The sequence below is a fragment of the Plecotus auritus genome (assembly GCF_963455305.1).
Source record: "Plecotus auritus genome assembly, chromosome: 2".
NCBI classification, from domain to species: Eukaryota; Metazoa; Chordata; class Mammalia; order Chiroptera; family Vespertilionidae; genus Plecotus; species Plecotus auritus.
The window spans coordinates 13,223,673-13,246,114 of record NC_137771.1 but is presented as its reverse complement, the minus strand read 5'-3'; the positions used below and the strand labels follow the sequence as shown (position 1 = coordinate 13,246,114).

Sequence of the window (22,442 nt, the reverse complement as noted above, 5' to 3'; positions counted from 1 at the left end):
TTAACAGGAAAAGCAAAGTTCTTATTATATGTGTTTGACGTTAAAGGTTAGGTTTTTATTTCATTGGCCTCTAAAGCTTTCTGTTCAACCCTTAAAATAAGAGAATGACATGTAGATTATTAACTTGGTTTATGACACAGTTCTGAACACCTTGACTAGAATTAATGGAAGGATATGTAAATTACTTTTAAATTTGAAAAAAGAAAGGATACATTTTCTTGCATAATCTAATTCTTTAAAAAGCAAAACTGCCATTCAGATAGTCCTCTTTCCTTTTAAAGGAAAGAAATATAACACTTCTTAAGCAGAACTGTGTAGGAATTACTTGGGTCAAATTTTTAGAATGTTTTAACGTTTTCTTTGTTCAAAATTGTGCAGAGTATTATCTCTGCTACTTTGACCTTTAAATACAACAGCCAGAGCAAGTTACTCTCTGTGTTTCTTTTGATTAGATGAATCAAAGGAAGAAAGAAAAGAAGAAGAGGAGGAATTAAATTTTAATGAAGACATTCTGTGTCCACATGGTAAGCTAGAAGCATAAATCTTGCGTTGTCAGACTTGAGCATATTGTAAATATTTAGTTAACTGTTTTGTACTTTCTCTTAGGAATTAGGCCATAATATGGCAGCCATGGTTTTTCTAAACTGTACTTGATTCTGATGCTTCTATTCTCATACCCTTCTTAACTGTTATATTCTACTGCCTGATTTCAGGCCAATGCCTTGCACGCCGTTTTTTCACTCCTTGCAAAAAAAAAAAAAAAATTTAAAAATATATATACACACACACATACACATTTACACATACATATATGTGTGTGTGTGTGTGTATATGCAAAATAGGATTTTTCCTATATTTAGTGGAGAAGAAACTTTTTGTCACTTGTCTCCTTGAAGGGCTATCTGAGTGGAAGGGAAGACTTGTGGTTGTTTCCCATGACTGTCTGTCCAATTTGAACACTTTGAGAACAGTGTTCATATATTTCTTACTAGAGGCCTGGTGCACGAAATTGGTGCAGCGGGGGGTGCCTCACCCTGGCATGTGCCCTTGCAGTCCGGGACCCCTCGCTCCTTACTGCCTGCCTGCTTGCTGCTCCTTACTTCTCGGCTCAATGTTCCTTAGTGCTGCTGCGGAGGCGGGAGAAGCTCCCACCACCACCACTGCGCTCGCCAGCCATGAGCCTGGCTTCTGACTGAGCGGCGCTCCCCTTGTGGGAGCGCACTGACTACCGGGGTGCAGCTGTGTTGAGCGTCTGCACCCTGTGCATCAAAGCGACCGGTTGTTCCGCTTTCGGTCGATTTGCATATTAGGATTTTAACATATAGGATTATTATTAGGGGTATTTTTTGTTTAGTTTCTTAGACACATTTATTTGTTTATGTATTTCTTATTTGGTCCTAGTTAGTGCTCACTATTAATAAGCTAATAAGTAATTTTCTGCAAGGGATTCTTTATATATGAGACATGATTATCTATTCTGCTAGCACTCTGAAAGTCAAGCAGGTCTCTGCTTCTCAAAGCCTTCTACTATGTAAGGACCCCTCATCCCCTTTTAAAAACTTGGTTTATTCTACTAATCCACGTCTGCACATTTCTTTCTTTCTCTTTGGAGAGGGAGAGAGAAACATCTATGTAAGAGCACAGCATTGAATAGCTGCCTCCTGCCTGCCTGGTACTGAGGATCAACCTTGTGGTGCACCTGTCAAAGCCCAACCAACTGAGCCACATCAGCCAGGGCATGTGTGTTTCTTGTTGTGTGCTAATATTGCCCAATCTCAGAATGCTTGTTGGTCCTAATAAATTCCTAATTTTAGTTCTTACTTCATTGGTTCATTATGAACCATATCAAGGGTCCTTGATGACAGTGGTGATAATTCTCCCCTAAATGGTCCTTGCAGGCTGGTCTTTCTGGATATTGTCTCACTGCACTGTAGCTTACTAGCCAAGTGGCTTTCTCCTTTACTGACCACACTGCTGGGTGGTGAGGGGGGTCATCCTGGGATTTGGATTTAAGTCTCTGCATCCCAAGCCCATCTCTCCTTCCCATCCCATCACCTGCAGCCCAGTTTGTCCGCCTTATACTTGAAGTCACAGCAGGAGCACAAAAGAGAGAGGTGGCCTCCTGGGTGGTAGACAGATTGAATAAATAAATAGGAGGAGGTGGAGTAAATGGCCAAAAGTAGATGAGTTTTTCTCGAAACGCTTTCTGTCATCTCTTATTTTACCTTCACAGCATCATGTGGACCTAGGATGAGTGCCTTCCTTTTGAGAGCTGAGGAATGCTTGATCTTTGATCTGTCCCACGGTTGAAACAGTGTCAGAACTCAGATTGTCAACTCATTCCTTCGCCCACTGACTTGCTCTGTCTTCCCACCTCCTGTCTCATCTTGTCATTTCAGTATTACAGTTTTGATTAGAAAGCCTGGCAGAGCTGAGTGTGATTTCAGGACGTGTGCTGCACTCCTCAGCAGAAATTGTACTCGAGCTGTTTTTTTAGTTCTTTAGCTTGATCTGGGACTTGTTAGCCTTTTCTTGCTGTACTTTTTAAAGGATAGTTCTCAACTACTGTTTTTGTGGACATCACCTAACCATGTACTGTGTCTACGAGATCAGGTCTTTCAAGTGCAGGACGTTGGACCTTAGAAACCCACTTCACTCATTAGGTTTATATTAAAACTAGTGACCCGGTGCATGGATTTGTGCACATTGAAAGGAAATTAATTAGAAGGTGGCCAGTGGGGTGGGACTGAACAAGATGGGCCAGACAGGCCCTGGATCCAGCCTCCTGTGGTCCCTCCTCGGCGTCTGTGGAGTGAGCGGGGTTCGTCCGGCAGGAAGGGTCCCTTGGCTTGGCCTGCAGGGATCTGGTCAAAACCTGCTTTCCACCCCCTGAGGAGTCCCGGAGTGTAAGAGGGCACTCTGCAAAGTTGCTGTTGTACGGGGTGTGGAATGGAAACACAAGTGTGCAGTAAACCAGATTCGGCCCAGCAACAACATAACCCTCGGCCGGAGGTGGAATTGCAGGGCCCCGTGAGACCTCCCACCTCTCTGGTTTTGGGGTGTGCCACCCAAGAGCTGCCTCTGCCAAGTCACTGCAGCTTGGCAGCTCCTGCATTGAACATCTGCCCCCTGGTGATCAGTGCGCGTCACAGCAACCGGTCGGACAGTCTGACACTTCGAGTATTAACCTTTTATATACATAGATTTGTTCCTGGAATGTGATGGTGGTGGTGATGGTGATAGTGATGGTAGTACTGAATACAAGTAGTAGTGAGATGATAGTAGGCATGTACTGAATGTTTATACACATGCTGGTAGTTTCCTAAGTGTGTAGATATTAACTCGTCTATAAAACAGTGCCGAGAGGCCATTATTACTGTCATATCCATTGTACTGATGAGTAAATAAGCTGAGGCATAGAGATTTAAGAGTCATTTGCTCAAGATCACCACATTTAATGGATAGTTTTAGCTACGTGCATAATGGTCTCAAATTACTTTCCTTCAGAAATTTAAAGGACTTGAACTATCTTTCATTGTACCGTTTGTCCATTATGCGTAAGTGATTCTTTTCATTCCCTTTTAGCAGCTTGTAAGATTTTTATCCCCAGTGTTCACTGGCATCTCACAGGGCAGGCCCTACCTACCTCCCTCATTGTTCAAGGTGCTTGTGGAGGCCGGGTGCACCCAGGAGGACCTCACTGGGGAATTCCCGATGTCAGTATCTGCTCTTGGGCTGCTCAGATTTCTCCATAGGCATTCATTCTCCTGCCGGGAAATGCAGCCATGGCTCTGCCTGTTCTGGGGTAGTAGAGAGAAGAGGGCTTGGGAGACTGCCTCTGTGTCAGCTCATTGCCTCACTCCTCTCTGTGCTTTGTGCCCCCTGGTGTAGAGGGCTGATGCATATGTCACCAGAGAAGTTATGGTCTTCCTTGTGGGTAGAGGGGCAGTTATCTGTAGAATCTAGAGGCTGAAAATAGTAACTGCCTCTTCAATAGACTTGTAATCCATTCTGGGGTGTTTTTTTTTTAGCCCCACCTGTACTTCCAGGTGCCCGAAATTTCTAGGCAGTTGTGCAGTGTAATAAATCTTGTTACTTCTTGACTTTTGCCAATTTAGAATTCATTTTTCATATGTTTCATCTGTCTGCTTTTAAGCTTCTAAAATTTTTGTTGCTGTTGTTCCCTCTCTGTTCTGTTCATCCATCATTGTGATTTTAGATCTCTTTAAAAATTCCCTTTACTGTGGTTTAGTGGTGTTTCAAGCGGCAACTAAAAGTAAATGCAGTTTTAAAACATTTTTTTTTTCTGGAAGTGCTTGTTTTGAATTTTCTTATTTTTTATAACAACCCCCCCCCTTTTTAAACCAATTGGGTTATACCACTCATATACAGAGGAAGAGTTTTTTCCTTTTCTTTTTTTTTAAAGAAGGAGGAAAAAAAAAGGAAACCACTTAAAATTATTTTTAATTTTAATTGTCTTGGAGTGCTTTCTAGAAAATCAGGTCATAGAAATATACCTTTCCTTATTATGGCTGCATTATATTTCACTATAAAGATGTACTATACTAGGTTTGGATAATCAATTAATCTTTTAAAGATATTCCCGAGTTGTGTCTTAGGGTATGCATGTTGGAGTAAGTTTTATAGCTCCAGAGGAAATTTAAGTTAATAGCCTACTCAGAAAGAAAGTTAAATTTTACATTGTGACCTATTTTTCTCTGGTATTAAGTTTATTAAAGCAAAGTGATATTTCCTTGGGATTATTCAAAGGTCAATAAGAGGTGAAGGGTAGCAGTTATGAAGATATATTTATAGGTATTAGAAATTATGGGGTTTGAATGAAGCAGACCTGGGTTCATAGTCCAGCTTCATTATTCACCAGCTGTGGCATACCTAGGTATATTAATTTCTCTGATTCTCAGTTTGTTTATTATATAAAACACATGAAGCAAAGAATGATACTTTATTTATTTTAGTAATTGTTTCTTTAAAAACCAGTGATATTCACCAGTGTGTACATCTCAAGATGTTTTTTTTTATATATACATTTATTTATTTATTTACTTATTTAAATCCTCACTCAAGAATATTTGACTTTTAGAGAGAGAGGAAGGGAGAGGGAAGAGACAGAGAAACACCGATGTGTGAGAGAGAGAGACATATCGATTGGTTGCCTCCTGCATGTCCCCTGACCAGGGCCAAGAGCCTGCAGTGGAGGTACGTGCCCTTGACCAGAATCGAACCCAGGACCCTTCAGTCCACAGGCCAATGCTCCATCCACTAAGCCAAACTGGCTGAATACTGTTTTTAGAAAGCTTTATTGCTTTTAACAAACATGGAGGTGCCTGGCAAACGGGCTTAGAAAAACATAAGGCCTTGGAAACTTACAGATGGTTTTCTGGGTAATGACCCATTTAGTGCACGGGGACAGTTCATTAATTCATCAGTTAGGAAGAGCTGAAACCGTGAAAACCAGAACCACAAATGGAGTGAGAGGTAGAGTGGGGGGAAAGGCACCACGGAGGGGCTGCTGAGGTTGCAGGTTTCTGCCATTTGGGCGTTCCCATGACCTCCCGAGAAGAGGAAGGGTGGTGGTAACTAGTCCTGTTTTTTTTCTCTGTGGATTTTTAAAGATCCACAGGGATTGGGGTGATGGCAGTAGGAAACTAACAGGATCTTGTCTGGACACAGTTTATCAGTTATACAGTAGATTATTATTTAACTTTGAATCGGTAACTTAAGAGAATGGACAACACCTTGAAAATACCATTTTAATTCAGGGTGATTTCAGTGAGGTAACACAATCAAATGGGAGGAAATACAGTCTGCAGGAAATTGTGAGGCGAGTGTGGGCGGAGATGAAATGCTGCTCAGCAGCCCTGCCTTGCACGGAGACACCCAGATCCCGGGAGCCCCCTCTCACCGGCAGGAAGAAAGACAGGAAATGCACGGCACTAGTCTCATGCATTTGTCTTTATTGCCTGGTTTTTCAACCACAGATAGGACATAAAGGAATGGCTCCTTTAGAATTAGATAAAATAAGCAAAATTAGAGATTTCTGAAACCAAAGAAAGAGAAAATTGAACACTTTAGAAGAGAATATTTTTCTTAGGTTTAAGAAATAGGAAAACATCTTTTTTGGAGGCCACACATTGACTTTTTTGGTTTAAATGTTAAAAAATTTTTTTTGTGCTCAGGGGAGTTGTGCATCTCTGAAAACGAAAGAAGGCTTGTCTCTAAAGAGGCCTGGAGCAAACTGCAGCAGTACTTTCCAAAGGCTCCCGAGTTCCCCAGTTACAAAGAATGCTGTTCGCAGTGCAAGGTACTGAGCACAAGTCTCCTCCCTGTACCCACTTCCCAAGAATGCGCCTTGTTCTTCTGCCGAGGGAGAGGGGGGAGGCAGGTCCCATGCTGTCAGCAGGAGATGGTTGATTGCTTCATTCTCTTTCAGATTTTAGAAAGAGAAGGGGAAGAAAACGAAGCCTTACATAAGATGATTGCAAACGAGCAAAAGACTTCGCTCCCGAATTTATTCCAGGACAAAAGCAGACCTTGTCTTAGTAACTGGCCAGAGGTATAAGGATCCCCACCAAGGATAGAATTCCTCTTATGTTTCAGAGGCTTTCTGCTGTATTGTTTCCAAACAACCCTGAGCTTCTCTGATTCTCTTTGTTTAGTTTTTAATCTAATCAGGGGGTTTTACTCTAACTCTGTTTCTTGGTAGCGGGCTGTGTTTCCCTTTTATTTATAAAGCTTAGTGCATGGAAAAACATTTCCCCCTAAAGGATTCAGGTTAAGGATACAGTGAAGTGATGCCTGCCTTAATGTGACTTCCTGTTCTAGGATACAGATGTCCTCTATATTGTGTCACAGTTCTTCGTAGAAGAATGGCGGAAATTTGTCAGGTAGAATCCAAAATGTTTCTATTTTCCTTTTGCGGGGGGAGGGGGGGTTGGTTTTTAGTGTTTTAAGAATTCATGGATTCTGATCATGATACCTTTTAGTTACTTTTTCTAGCATGTGCTTAAAAGCTTTCTTTTAAGTTAAAGGAATAATCAAGAGAAACATTTAATTACTAATATCCTTTTTAATGCATCCCATTTTTAAGTAATTGTCTGAGCACTCTCCCGTTTCCTCATGCAGCAGTGAGGTGTATTGATCCTCCTTGTCTCATTTGAGCAGGAAACCCACGAGATGTAGTCCCGTGTCATCGGTCGGAAACAGCGCTCTTCTGTGTCCCCACGGGGGACTCATGTTTACATTCGCTTCCATGACCAAAGAAGATTCTAAACTGTGAGTTTCTTCTCTTCATGCAATTTGTCTGCTTCTAATGATTAGCAAGTTTCTTATCCTTTACGAATCTAGTCCCTTGCTGAATTGTGGGTTTTTTCCCGCTTTCATATACTCACTGTACTAGAACGAGCACTTTTAAAGTAAAAAAGAAAGACCTGCTGCTCCATAAAAGGCAAGAGGCAGGCCTTGCTCTTTGTTTCTTCCTTCCTGGAGCCCTGCTTTCTCCTCTCAAGGTGCTGCTAACACTGTCTCTAGATGGGCCTCTTTCCTAGGCCCACGTAACAGCCAGGGTCTTGGTAGTTTATGTCAGCAGCCTCCAGACTTCATTCATAAAGTAGCGGAGGGAGGCAGCATGGCACTGAGCTGGAATCTCAGGATCTAAAAACCAAAATGTTGTTCCATTCCTTTATTGGTTCCAAAGGGGCTCATCTATGAAACTCACCCATTATGTTACCAGTTTGTCTTTTAAAATAATTTTTAAATAGCTATGTAAGATAAGGTAGAATGCCTCTGACCTTGCCTGTAAACCATGAAAAGAAAATTGAAACATAAATATTCCTCTGGGACAAAGCTAGAATTTGGAGGTTATTACTCCTGTATCGATACTTTTAACATCAGTTCAGGAAGCTTAGAGTATACATATATTTTCTTCTAGGTTCTCCCCTGTTTGTTGGGGAAATATCTATAATAATAATTTAAAAAAATGTGGGCCACCCATTATTTAAAAGTTAAATTCAAATATAGTTGAAGGGCCCTCAGTACTTATCCTTCTGTTCTTCCTTTTCTCTTTTTATTCCCGACTGTCACACAGTAACCACTGTCCTGAATTTTTTTTTATTGATTAACGTATTACATATGTGTCCTTATCCCTCCCCCAGCCCTAGCTCATGCCCTCACCCCCCTGGTGTCTGTGTCCATTGGTTATGCTTATATGCATGCATACAAGTCCTTTGGTTGATCGCTCCCCCTTACCCTCACCCTCCCCTACCTTCCCCTCAGAGGTTTGACGACCTGATCGATGCTTCTCTGTCTCTGGATCTGTTTTTCTTCATCAGTTTATCTTGTTCATTATATTCCACAAATGAGTGAGATCATGTGGTATTTATCTTTCTCCGACTGGCTTATTTGACTTAGCATCTCCAGGTCCATCCATGCTGTTGCAAATGGGAGGATATCCTTCCCTTTTACAGCAGCGTAGTATTCCATTGTGTAGATGTACCACAGTTTTTCAATCCACTCATCTACTGATGGACACTTAGGCTGTTTCCAAATCTTAGCTATTGTAAATTGTGCTGATATGGACATAGAGGTGCATATATCATTTCTGATTGGTGTTTCTAGTTTCTTGGGATATATTCCTAGAAGGGGGATCATTGGGTCAAATTAACCCTGAATTTTTGAGGGTTATCCATCTCAGAAAGTATTTCTTTAAACACACACACACAGTAATGTTTTACATGGTTAAAATCTTTTCTAACCTTGGCCAGTGTGGCTAGGTTGGTTGGAGCATCATACCATGCACCAAAAGATTGCCAGTTCCATTGCTGATCAGAGCAGATACCTACGTTGTGTTTTTCCCAGTTCGTGGTGCCTAAGGAGGCAATCGATGGATGTTTCTCCTATCTTCTCCTCTTTTCCTTTCTCTCTCCTTCTCCCCCCCTCCCTTTTTCTCACCCCCCTTCCCTTTCCTTCTAAAATCAGTAAAACATATCCAACTACATTCTTTCTCAATTTAGGTTTTTGAGATTTAACCAAGTTGATTCATGTAACTTCAGTCCATTTTGTTTCTTTGCTTTGGTAGCATTGGTTTGTGTGGAAACAAACACCAAACTACTGTCCCTCGTTGCCGATGATGTGTCTTTCCCCTCTGATTCCTCTGTATTAAATGCTGGTTGTGATGGTTTCTGTTTAGGAAACTAACAGATAATGTCAGTTCTCTGAATTAAGTCATGTTGTGTTTTTTTGCACAGTATAGCTCTCATATGGCCCAGTGAGTGGCAAATGATACAAAAGCTGTTTGTTGTGGATCATGTAATTAAAATCACAAGAACTGAAGTGGCAGACGTAAATCCTTCAGAAACACAGTATATTTCTGAGCCGAGTAAGTTTTCATACTGCTTTTGGTTTGCGTAGTGAAGAGTTGACATTGTAAGGGAAGTAAGAGCATGTGGATATTATGTCCTCTATTTAAAAGTAAAGGTCCCGTGGTGGTCCACACTAATACTCCCCGGGCGGGGGATGGGGGGCAGTGAAATCATACAATTATATCATGATTTGTACGTTTATTTATTGATAGTAAATGGGTTTCTGTATTATTGCTATTTGCATATAACAGTACAACAATTCAACAGTTAATAGAAAATATGAGTCATTGTTTAATGAATAGTCACTGGTAACTTTGATACATGTTTTTAGATATTTGGGTTTTCGATAGTAATTCCTCAGCCACTTCTATTTCACTTTTCTTTAGAACTCTGCCCCGAATGCAGAGAGGGCTTACTGTGTCAGCAGCAGAGGGACCTGCGTGAGTACACTCAGGCCACCATCTATGTCCATAAAGTCGTGGATAATAAGAAGGTACCAGTCCCCCTTGTGGCCCTGGTTGGTAATGGTCAAGCTTGTTTCTTCTTTTTACTTGCTTTTGGGTGTTTCACTGTGGATTGCCAAGGATCACATTTTTGTTTCCATGGAGCTTTTTGGTATAAGAATTAAAATTAGACAGGAATTGAATATGAATAGTTATGTGGTTGTTTGTGGGCTTGGTGGAATGAATATTCGACACATAAATACTTACTGAATGTCCCCTGTGTGTCTGGAATGGCTTCACTGCTGGGGGTACAGTGGTGAAGAAGACAGACAAGGAACCGGCCCTCAAGAACATTTGTGCCTCGTGAGGAAGATCAAGTAGCATTGGAACTCCTGCTCTCTGAACCACATGAGGCCTCTAAAAAGCCTGACATCAGTGTACTGGGAGAAATGCAGAGCGTCTTTGAACTGCTGCAAAATAACGTCATTGTTAAAGCCAGTAACAGTGACTGTTCTGTAGAGATCACTTTACATCTATGGTGGGCTGCATTAAATGCAAGAATAAACCACAGGATAAAAACTTAACATGTTACAAGAGGATACAGAGCCCCTGAGTCTTGAACCTCTAGTGTGTCCGTGATCCCATCGGTGATAAAGGTGTCCCTCCTCTTGATAATGGTGGGCAATCAAAGTAACTCATCTTCTTAGGTCTGACCTACAGTCTGTCTCTGCTTTCCTCACACATTCAGGTGATGAAGGATTCCGCTCCGGAGCTGAATGTGAGCAGTTCCGAAACAGAGGAGGATAAGGAAGAAGCTAAACCAGACGGAGAAAAGGACCCAGATTTTAATCAGGTACATGTTGAAGCTGCTTTTCATTGGCATACGTTAGGTTGTGCTGGCAGGGAGGGCAGCCTCTCCGTGCCCCAGACGTCTCTCCATACCTGTGTGGGATATTGGTCCTCAACACCCTTTGTTTCCTTCGTTTTTGGTGGCATGCAATAGCAGTCCTGATTTCCCATGAAAAGCTGTGGACAGCATTATTACAGAATTACAGTAACAAATTTTTAGCTAGAAAAGAAGACTAAAACAAGACCCACATCTTGGTTTGTTGCTTAATCATGGAATCTTCAAGTATGAAAGGCATCTTAGATTTCCTCATACTATCTAATTAAAAAAAAAAAAAAAAAAGAGTAATATGCAAATTGACCGTCACTCTAAGAGACAAGATGGCCGCCACAAGATGACCTGCAGGGGAGGGCAGTTGTAGGCAGTTAGGGGTGACCAGGCCAGCAGAGGAGGGCTGTTGGGTGGGGGGGACCCAGGCCTTCAGGGGAGGGCTTTGAAGTGGGGGGGGGGGGGGAGCAGGCCTGCAGGGGACAACAGTTGTGGGGGGACCCAGGCTGCAGGGGAGGGCAGTTGGGGGGATGGGAGGCCTGCAGGGGAGGGCAGTTAGGGGCAATCGGGCCAGCCAGGGAGCAGTTAGGCGTCGATCATGCTGGCAGGGGAGTGGTTAGGGGGTGATCAGGCTGGCTGGCAGAAGCAGTTAGGAACAATCAGGCAGAAGCAGGCGAGTGGTTGGGAGCCAGCAGTCCTGAATTGTGAGAGGGATGTCCACCCGACCCACCGGGATTGGGCCTAAACGGGCAGTTGGACATCCCTCAAGGGGTCCCAGATTGGAGAGGGTGCAGGCTGGGCTGAGGGACACCCCCCCCCCCCCCCCCGTGCACGAATTTTATGCACTGGGCCTCTAGTTATAAATAAAGTAAACAATGGATTTAATAATGGAGTTTATAGATGAGATTTTTGGGTCTGTAAGTAGATAAATGACCATATCAACATTAGTCTTTCCTAGTTCTGTTAATGATTTTCTATCCCCTCTCCTTTTTTTGTTGCTTGATTATATTCTGCATGCCTATTATATTGGGAAAATTGTCTTAAGAACAGGAAATAATGTAGGAATATATTTAGTTGATGTACGATATAGGTAAGCTTGATCTTCTCCAAAAGCCAGGCCACTGTGTTCCAGGATATTCTATGGATACCTTAATTCATGGAATTTCTACTCTACCTAGAGTTTAGTTTTAACAGATGAGAGATTTTCTTTCTGCCAAAATACAGGGTAGTCAAATGATGGCTGTCATTCTCCCTGACGGAGTAAGTGGTATAGTGATCATCTGCTGTATCTGAGAGTGGAACTCTGGGCTTGTCCTGTGTGTGCTCACTGGTCCTGCTATTTCATTTTTAACATTGATGGAGGAAGTCTGAAAAGCCCTCTTTGACTTGAATCTTGGTCTCCCCGAGCTACATGTTACTTGTGGTTTCCCAGTTGGCAGAGAGATAAGTCACCATTTGCTTTCTGTGCTGTCGCATCTCATAAATGTTAACTGTAAAGCACCTGTGAGAGAACAAAATCGTGCACTTCTGTGCACCATCCTTCTGACAGCGATCAGCCACTCTTGTTAAAGTTGTCCTACCAAATTTGTATTTCAGTCAGTCAGCATTGGGGGCCCTTGACTTCAGTGCCAGTTCAGATCTGTACATTTCAAAATATGTTTTTACTGGTTTGAGAGAGAGACATCAATGAGAAAGAAACATTGGTTGGCTGCCTCCTGCACGCCACACTCCTGACTTGGGATCAAGCTAGCAACCCGGGCATGTGCTCTGACTGGAAATCTGTTCATGGGACGACAACCCTCAACCAACAGTCACACTTGCCAGAGTTATGTGTACATTTTACAGGAACGCAGGCTTACAGCTCTAAGGGGATATTTTCCTATGGCAAATAATCCCCCTATGAAAATCCGTGTGCATATATGCCTTCTGTTCCTTGTGACGGTTTTTGAGATGACAAAAGTCAGTATGTCTCTTGGTAGGAGTTTGCAAACCTCTCTGCCTTTGTAACCTATTTGTCAACTTTTTCATGTCTCAAATCCTTATACAGTTCATCTTCCATGATCTTCACAGATCTGATCTACAAACGAGTCTGTTTCCTTTTCTAGTTGATATGTTAAAAGAGTGTGGGTGCATGTGTGTGCTTACCCATCCTGATTTACAGCTTCATTCTCTTTATTTGCTTGGTCGGCAATACCATACAGTTTTAATTTTTATCTCTCAGGTGTATGGTTTAATAGTCCATTGGGAATTTAATCTTTTCCCTATATTGTTTATTACCTGTGGTCACCAACTCACTTTCTGTTCCTTCTGGTAAACTTTAAATTAGTTTGTAAAACTTGACATGTAAGTTCTTATTGTTCTTAGTTTCTGTTATTTCAAGCTTTGCTTTTCCAACTAAGAAGTATTTAGAAAACTCTTTACATTTTCAAGTGATTTAGGCTTTTGGGAATCTGACTTTTTTGAATATGTAGTTTTATTCATTATGGTCATAACCACAGCAATTTACAAAAGTGAATGTGGAATTCTTCGTTGTGGATGACAACAGATTTCACATGTACAAATATGATAGAGAACGTTGGGAAACATTGCTTTTTATGCTGTAATTACATTTTATACTTTGTAATTTTCTTCTATCTTCCTTCTCCTTGTTTGGAAGTTGTAATACTCTAGATGTTTTAAATAGTTCTTGTCCCACAATAAAATCTCAAGTGTAACCTTCCTTCTTTAGAAAAGAGTAGAGTCCCAGAATACCAAGCCTTTTCAGAATGCCAGCCTTCTCAAACCTTTTCTTTGTAACAGAGTTGACCCTTGAGCAGCACTGGGTTCCAGCTGCGACCCCGCATGCAGTCAAAAACCCACGTATAACTTTTGACTCCCCAGAAACTTTCCTAATAGCCTACTGTTGGCTGGAAGCCTTATCAATAGCATAAGCAGTCAGTTAACACATCTTGTATATTATACCTAATATATACTGTATTCTTAACAATAAAGTAAGCTAGAGGAAGGAAAACGTTATTAAGAAAATCCTAAGGAAGAGCCCTGGCTCAGTTGGTTGGGCGTCATCCTGGGCTCCAAAAGATTCCCGTCAGGCACATGCCCAGGCTGCATGCTGGATTCCCGGTAGGGGGCGTGCAGGAGTTAGCTGCTTGATGTTTTGCCCTCGCATTGCTGTTTCTCTCTTCCTCGCCCTTCCTCTCTCTCTAAAAATGAATGAAAATATTTTTTAAAAATAAAAGGAAATCATAAGGAAGAGAAAATACACCTTACTATATTTATTGGGGGGAAAAATCCACGTTTAAATGAACCTGCAGAGTTCAAACCCGTGTTGTTTAGGGTCAACTATACATTACAGTATCTCAGTACATAGATAGCTTTTATAATTGCTGTTGTAAATCCCCATAATAGCAAATGACTTTTTCTACTTGTCCTTAATGGAGATGAACAAATCTCTTTTCCTCTTTTCTCTTAAGCTAGATCAACCTAGTTCCTTTGACTCTGACCTTATCTACAATTTAGGTTAATAATGAACCCAGTATTGGTTATCACTTAGGTAACTAAAAGCCATCTAAAACCATTGGGCTGCTTTTGTCAGATAAGTTGGATTTAAATTCTATGTTTTTTTTGTTTTTTTTTAAGTAATTCTGGGAAAAGCTTTTAGACCCATTTAAAACCAGTCATAAAAAAATGTATCGTGCTTAATGCTCAGGGCTTTGTTATTTGGTTGTGTTTTGTATTTCTAAAGTAAAATTTTACATTGCTGCAGATATTTTTCCTAATTGTGGAATTTAGGTCCAGTTTTACTTTTTCTTTCAATAGTCTATCGAGATTAGGAAAAATGTTTCATCAGCTTTGCCTTTTTATGAACTCCCATGTTTACTTAACCTTTCCTTATGACTGTTAGAATCGTTGAACCTAGCCTGTGGGCATCTCCCTAAACAAATGCTCTTCTGTGTTTGCATCCTGATCCTCTTCCGCTTTGTAAATCTCTGGAGCTTCCATGGTAATGACTATGTGGCATCTGTGTCCATAATGATCCCTAAACCGCTCTGCCGGGCGCAGCTGACACTCCAGTGCCTCGTGGTTACTTCATTCAGATTTCATTAAACCAGGGAAAAGATTATTTTTTGTTTGTTTTTTGTTAAACCTCACCTGAGGATCTTTTTCCCATTAATTTGTAGAGAGAGTGGAAGGGAGGGAGGGGAGGAGAGAGAGAAACATTGATGTGAGAGTGACACACATTGATTGGTTGCCTCCTCATGTGCCCTGACCAGGGCCATGAATTGAACCTGTGACCCTTCGTTACGTTGGTTGACGCTCTAACCGCTGACCCATACCCGCCAGGGCCTCTGTTAGACTCTTGATGAGGCATTTATAGGAGTCTTGTAGAATAACATTTGGTCCTTACCTATTATTTTTTCCTTATGGCTAGTATAAGATGTATTACGTGCCCACGTGGATTCCTGTATTTTGTTTCTGAACTGCCCTTAAGTTCATTATGACATTTCACATCTAAATACTTAAACCAGCATGGAAGTGTTTAAAGTTCTCAGCAGTTTATGCTTAATTTTCATGTTATTCTCAAGAGCAGAAGAAAATATTTAATACATATAAATTAGGATGATGAATTCAATTAATAATCGTAGCCTTTGCCGGGTGTCCCAGTCATTTAGAGAGTCATCCTATACACCAAACGGTTGTGGGTTCAATTCCTAGTCAGGGCACATACCTAGGTTGTGGGTTCTATCCCTGGTGGTAGGGGCACATACAATAAGCATCCGATCAATGTTTCTCTCCTCTCTCTGTCCCTTTAAAATCAAAAAACATATCCTCCAATGAGGATTAAAAAAAATCTTCAAGTTTTCCAGCATATCACATGTATTCTGATTTAAGGTCAGACATCATTTTGCTTTTAAATGTCTTTTTTATAAAGTCTTCTTAAAACAATCTTGGAGCTTACATGCAGTTAGAAGAATATCTCATTTCATTCTTTTCTTTATTCAGTTTTATGAGCCTGCTAAAAATGAGTTTCTACTTAATTTTTTAAAGTAATATAGGAAGAAAAGGTTTTTTTAAAAAAACAATTTATTATTGAAAGTATTACATATGTCGTCATCGTCGTCTTCTCCCCCTTCCCCCCCCGCCCGCCTTGACCCCCTCTAGCCCGCTCCCACCCCCGCACCAGGCATTCACCACTCTACTGTCTGTGTCCATGGGTTATGCATATGTGCATACAAGTTCTTTGGTTGAGGACCTCAACTTATTTCTGACCTTGAATTTCAATGTTTAGGGGACCCATAAGTAGAGCACGAGTAGTACTGTGGATCATTTCATTGCTTTCTTTGTTTTGAATCTTTATTATAGAGCAACGGAGGAACAAAAAGGCAAAAGATATCACATCAAAATTATATTGCCTATCAAAAGCAAGTTATTCGACGGAGTATGCGACATAGAAAAGTTCGTGGCGAGAAAGCACTTCTTGTTTCTGCTAATCAGACATTGAAAGAATTGAAAATTCAGGTGAGGACAGCATAACACTGAGTATTTTGTGGACGAAAAGGACCCTCATAAATTCCTGCTTTCCACCCATGTTTATGTGTAACTGGTTTTTTCTAGGTTGATCTCTAGTCATGTATTAAGCCACTGAGAAGGTTTTATTGGTTTCAGAGTAATGCCTGCAGGGCCCCAACATTAAAATAACCTGAAGTTTTTAGAACAGACAAGAAGCTTTCTATGAAGATGAAAGTGTTTTAGATTCTGAAATTTGAACAAGTTCTGAGTAGCTTTCCAATGAGAAAATTGTCAGTTTGTTAACATGTTGGGGTTGTTCCAAAATAATTGGTCTCTCACTTTATTGTGCTGTATGCTCTTCTTTGACCACTTAATGGGCATTTGAGCCAATTATTACGAGGATCTGTCAAATTTAAGGGGATATAAAAGGCAGCTGCTTAATTGTTTATTGGATGAGTCAAATTCTTTTTATCATAATATTTTTGGTGTCAGATAAGTCTGTTGGGTAGAATTTTAAAATTACCTTCACCTTTCTTCTCAGACTGGTGTTTTCATATTGTTTCTTAAAGGTCCGTTTTACATCGTTTTTCCTCTATCCCCCTAAAAGCATGCATTGCTTTACAGATCAATTTAACAAATGCAATGTGGGCATTATGAAAAGGCCTCACAGTAGGGTTATTTCTCAGTGCTTAGGCTGAAGTACTGTAAATGAGCATGCCAATGGGATATCTCAAAATGCAGGCAAAGGGGGCTGATAAGTTCAAGATGTCCAGGAAAAAAGTCTGGCCCCTGATCTGTTTCAGTCACTGCTGTATGTCCAAAAAGCTGACCAAATTTCCCTCTTTGCTACTTTCATGTGGCATAGTTCAATGGTTATGCATTTTTCTTGTTGCTGATATTTATCATTGTAATTGAGGCAAAAGTACAGGCTTCCTTTGAGGGTGTTATGTGTTCCAGATTGTCTGGGGAACAGTATTTCCCTCGGTTGAACCCATGGCTCTGAAAATAAGCGTGTTGGCACAATATCTCCCCTCTGTTTATTGTACCTTTTCCATCTGAGAAAGCTTGCTTCTGTCCCCGGCTTTTTGCCTGTCAGTGGTAAACCTCGAACCTTCAAACCCTTTCCAGTACACAAAGGGCCCCTGTGGTGGCGGCATCTGAAAAGCCTGTGCTGCTTCTATTGTGGACTGCCGTTTCTGAAGAATAAGTCAGAAAAGTCAGCAGAAATCGCCTCCATCTCGGAGCGTGTAACCTGCACCAATGGGTTGTTAGAAGGCAGCAGCTGTTGAAGTGAACGTCCCGAAATGGGCTCGCTCAGAAGGTTCCTTTACAGTGTCCTTCCTCTCATCTCCCACCTGCTCTGTGACCCGAGCAGGGTCCACACAAAGGCCAGCGAAATGCCATTTCTTCTCGCTGCTCAGTGTGGTGGCTTTGAAAGTTCCAGCTGGAGGCGACCCTCTTTCCCCAGCAGCCTGGACAGCGTCGGGGTTTGTGGTGGGTGGTTTTTTGTGTTTGATGGAGCCTTTCCTCCAGGGAATACTACAATTCCCAGTTAATAGGATGACAAGCTTTGTAAAACTGTCAGTGGCTTAGCCTAGACATACCCATTTGCAGTTCTTTAAAACCTGAAGAAACTTGCTTTGCCAAATTACTAATTCATCCACCTGTGATGCCATAAAGTAAATGAAGTATAATTTATTCATCTCCTTTCTCAAAGGAAGGATGCACAGTGTTTTATTGTGTTATTTCATTTTCCCAAAAATAGGTTTTGAGTGGGTGGTATTGCCTGCCTTAGAAAGGAGGAAATGTTGGCACAGGTTAAATGGCTGGCAGTGGAAGCCATTGCTTGTACACTTCTTTATTTCTCTCTCACACACACACACACACACACACACACTAGCAAGCAGCAGGGAGCCACTCACCGTTAGGAAAACACTGTTCCCTATTTCTCTATAGATCAGGAAAGCTGTATCTACTTGTTAAACAGACTTATATTAGTTTTACTCAAGCATTCTCCTAGTACTTATGGTTTATGAGTTATTGTACCAAAGGCCTCCACTTGGCTAGAACTAGGGTCCTTTATCCTTAAGGAATTCCTATTTTGGTTCCTAGACTAAGGACTCAGTCTAAGAATATGTGTCCCAAGGACTGAATTGTGTAGTCCAGGCTGCTTGCTAAAGGAATCAAAGCAGAAGGAAGAAGAGTCCAAATCGCCTGCTGGTTAAATTAAAGACTTGATGATTACGAGGCTGTGGGACTTGGGCTGAGTGACAGTAGTGGCCCAGCCCAAGCCTCAGGACCAGAGGAGCTGTCAGCCTAGCCCCTTCTGCTCCTTTGATTCCCCACCCTCGGAGATGTGATAGGCGCAGGACTAAAGGATCTGTGGGTATAATTGTTCCTCTACCAGCCCTCCTAGGGAAGGTCCCAGATGTGTTGGGATTATAGCCTCAGTCGGTAGGTAGCAGGTGGGCTGACTGCACACAGTAATGTCTTTTGTACTCAAGTTCTTTTATCTTTCCAGGAATCTATTTATTCAAATAGGGTATAAGTCTCAGCATTTTGCTTTATACCAACTTTCTTTTTTCTTTTCTCAGATCATGCATGCATTTTCAGTCGCTCCTTTTGACCAGAATCTCTCCATTGATGGAAAGATTTTAACTGATGACAGCGCCACCCTCGGCACCCTTGGAGTCATTCCTGAATCTGTCATTTTGTTAAAGGTAAGTGACGGTTTCTTACCTGAGGAATTCTAGAAGGTTTTTTCCTTCTCTTTCCTTTGGAAAGTGTTAATGATGCACACCCACGTGTGAACTGCTGCAGTGGTGGTTACAGTTGCCCGGTCCTCAGCAGGGTGTGGTAACAGGTGACTGCCATGAATTCGTGCTGGCTTCTCGGTTCTCTGGCTCTGGCCGAGCCGCAGAGACTTAGAGGAGGTCATGGCATCATTGAGGTTTTCATAATTTTGTTAAAAATAATGGATCTAGATTGAGCCTCCTCCCTAACTTCTGGATCAGCAGAATTAACGATACTTCTACTATGAAAGCATTCGCTCCTTTCCTCTCGGCTCAAAAACAGCAGCCAGTCATGTTAGGAACCACACGGACCCGAGGCTTAGCCTCAACAGTCAAAATACTTTGGTTGTCCTCATGGGATTCTCGTCCAGCTTCGGGAAACTGGCTGTAGGTAGAATGGATGTAGGGGGTGTTTTCGATAGTAGGGCTTCTGAGAAATTGTCAAGGCAAGGGAACCTTTGAACCAGCCTTATTTGCCCAATGGTTCTCGTGTCTAGAGGTACCTGCTTATCACTTTCATTTGCTTCTTTAGTTTGTCTGTGGCCAGAAGCATCCCCACTGTGCTAAAATGTTTGTAGGGTGTTTGAACTGTGACAGATGCTTTCCATACCCAAGCGCCTCAGTTCTGGGGAGATCAGCTAGGCCCTGGACACGTGGAGCAGACCCGTATCTGCCCCACACAGACACACACCCTCGCCCTGCCACCTACCCCCCCTGCTGATCACTTTCTACTTTCTTGGAACTGTAGGTTCTGTGGAATTATTTTGAAAACCTATTGAGTTGTTGAGTCCTAGGAGGCCTGTCTACAATCCTAGAAACAGCTGTATTATTAACGGGTTTGTACTTCACTTCCGATGGGCAGTTAGATTCTCCACTGTTCATTGGCCCCTGTCCTTCAGCTAATCCCACCAGAAGCTCGGCTCTGTGTTGGCTTCTGCCCTAAAAAGGGTCAGTGTATTTTGTTCTTGTTAGTGAGGCAGGACAAAAATGTGTTTTTAACCTAGTTAGTATTTTTAGAGGACCAGTCTGACGTTTTATTCCTACCTAACTCGGCCACCACCAGCATGTGAATTCACATTAATTAAATCAGCTTAGTAACCTTGGTATCTAAACATCTCTACATCTAGAGGTGTTTTTAGGAGCTGGAAAACATGCCACATACAGTGTGCAGTTTTGTGGGTGATGAGTTTAGACCCATTACAGGCAGGCCACCCTTCGTTAATCCTCAACCTCGCCGGCTGTGGCTCGAACCCAGTTCTCTACTGGACACTGTTTAGATTTGTGTCTTGTGGCCACAGAGTAGTCTGGGCCAGACTTCCTCTTGGCTGCCTCTCCCTTATGTTTTGAATTGTCTTCATTTGTTGTCTAGGCTGATGAACCAATTGCTGATTATGCTGCAATGGATGATGTCATGCAAGGTAAAGACAAATTTATTGTAGGAATTTGTTGATTAACTTTTAGAAGGACGTGGAATTATAGATATTTAAGCTTTCATCTATAATACTATTAACTTTAAAAAAAGCTTCTTCATGTTGTAAATGGAAAGCAGAGAGAAGAGTAGTAATTATTTAGCTGACCTGAAAAAAAAAAAAAAACACCGAAATAAATGTCAGCCTGCAGATGGAAGAGGTCACCAAGAAGCAAAGCTAATTCAATCAGGCACACAGGAATGGGAGGCCCAGGTACCCTGAAAGTGGGAGTGAGGTATGAGCCTAAAAACAGGAAACTGATTAGAAACTGTATAAGAAGCAGTTAGACACCTCACTGTCCCCAGATCCTCACAGCCCATTGCTTTACCTCCATGTCACACTGCCTCTCCCCCCGGCACCTCAGATGGGCAGCGAGTGTGTGTCTCAGCTCACTGAAGAAATTAAACCAGAAGGTGAGGCTGAGGCCCACTACTTCCCGCGGTGTGGGTAGGAGCCGTGGGACGCAGGCTTCGGGAAAGTGGAAGCGATAGACGACTGTCCTGAGGCTCACAGGTCTTTAAGAGTGTGCCCTTGAGTTGGAGATGGTATAGAGAAGATGAAACACGTAGATAGTGCAGAGCTGCCGACTCAGAAAAACGAAGAAATCATACTAGACAAGCAGTGTAGCCACAGTACACTGAAGGGTCCAACTGCGAGCAGTATTAATAAAGTTTAAAAAATACCAGTAATGTGAGCGCTGGAGATCGGCCTAACAACAAAGTATCAGTGTCGTCAGGAGGAAGTGTAGCCCGTCTCTTTCCTTGAGGAATTGTCTAAAGTAGTGAAATAGCAATAGAAGCATGTGATTTAGGAAAAAAGGTTGCACACCGTAAGAAATGGCTACAAGAGTCAAAAGTGGTTCCTTCTGGCATGTGGGGATGGGAGGAGGGGGGCCAGCTCCTGAGGTCAGTCCCGGGGTTGTCTCCAAGCTTCCCTGGAGCCGTGCAGAATGTGAAAACGAAGAATGTCATCTGATTATTATCACCCATAACTTCAAAAGTAATGATTATGGGTGAAGTAATTAAGTTATTTTAAACCTCATCTTTGGGCATTGACATGATCTTGTTACTTACTATCTGTCACGACAGTCTTTCTAATTTGGATTTTTCTCCCCCCAGTGTGTATGCCAGAAGAAGGGTTTAAAGGTAAGTTACATTTGTCATGTTCTGTTCGTGAATGTCAGAGTCATACTGTAATTTTCTATTAAAGTGAAGGCTATAATTTGATTTTAAAATTTAATTCAATCCGAGTCTCATGACTGAAATTAATTTTAGTTAAATGCATTTTTTATTCGAGCTTCTTCGTTATCTTTTTCAGCACTCGGGCCTCAGATGGGGCCTGTGGGGTTGCAGTATCTACTAGCACATGTCCATTCTGCTTTCTCTTGTTTGGCAGGGGAGGGGGATGTTGGGGAATCAGCTAGTGGCATTTCGAGCTTTATATTTAACCTGTTTCCAGTTCACCCTGTCAGTCCCATCTGCGAGCAAAACGGTTTGTGTGCAACTGGTAAGAATTAGAGGAGAAGAATTTGCTGAACTATATGAGGTTCAGTGAAAAGGTTTCATTAATCTATTTAGAATTAAGGCATGTCTTGTGTTATTACTTTAGATGGAGACCTATAGCTGTGCACACCAGTATTATTCACTAATCCAACAAATACGGACCTTTGGCATTTACTGTTGCCATTCTAACTGGTTGTGGCCGGCTCCAGAGGTCCAGGCAGGCTGTGGTTTTGCCCAGGAGTCAGTTTGAATCAGATGTCAGGGGTGCCTTTGCTAAAGGAAATGAGTGAAAGAGCCACTGGCCCATGGAAAGCCTTCCTCCCAGTGCCCTTTGTTGTCTGTGCATCACGACTGCAAAGAAACCCCTGATATCACAGCCAAAGCAAAGCAAAAAAATTTTTTTATGAAAAATGGCCATCAGATGAAAGTGTCATTAACTGCTGAAGACAACATATG

General features: G+C 41.9%; 1 protein-coding gene across 6 annotated transcripts in view; it reads left to right on the top strand.

Moving 5' to 3' along the window:
• Positions 1 to 22,442, top strand: part of USP48 (ubiquitin specific peptidase 48) — a 62,321-nt gene that overhangs the window by 36,667 nt on the left and 3,212 nt on the right. For 5 of the 6 annotated variants that reach the window (XM_080657623.1, XM_080657625.1, XM_080657624.1 and 2 more), the window contains 12 exons: positions 453 to 524; positions 6,198 to 6,322; positions 6,452 to 6,574; positions 6,844 to 6,905; positions 7,183 to 7,293; positions 9,264 to 9,394; positions 9,764 to 9,870; positions 10,569 to 10,673; positions 16,077 to 16,232; positions 18,818 to 18,943; positions 20,385 to 20,433; positions 21,603 to 21,629. In XM_080657623.1, coding sequence (XP_080513749.1) covers positions 453 to 524; positions 6,198 to 6,322; positions 6,452 to 6,574; positions 6,844 to 6,905; positions 7,183 to 7,293; positions 9,264 to 9,394; positions 9,764 to 9,870; positions 10,569 to 10,673; positions 16,077 to 16,232; positions 18,818 to 18,943; positions 20,385 to 20,433; positions 21,603 to 21,629 — 1,194 coding nt within the window. Of the gene's footprint in view, positions 1 to 452; positions 525 to 6,197; positions 6,323 to 6,451; positions 6,575 to 6,843; positions 6,906 to 7,182; positions 7,294 to 9,263; positions 9,395 to 9,763; positions 9,871 to 10,568; positions 10,674 to 16,076; positions 16,233 to 18,817; positions 18,944 to 20,384; positions 20,434 to 21,602; positions 21,707 to 22,442 lie in introns of those variants that run through there. The other variant, XM_080657621.1, reaches the window with a different exon arrangement.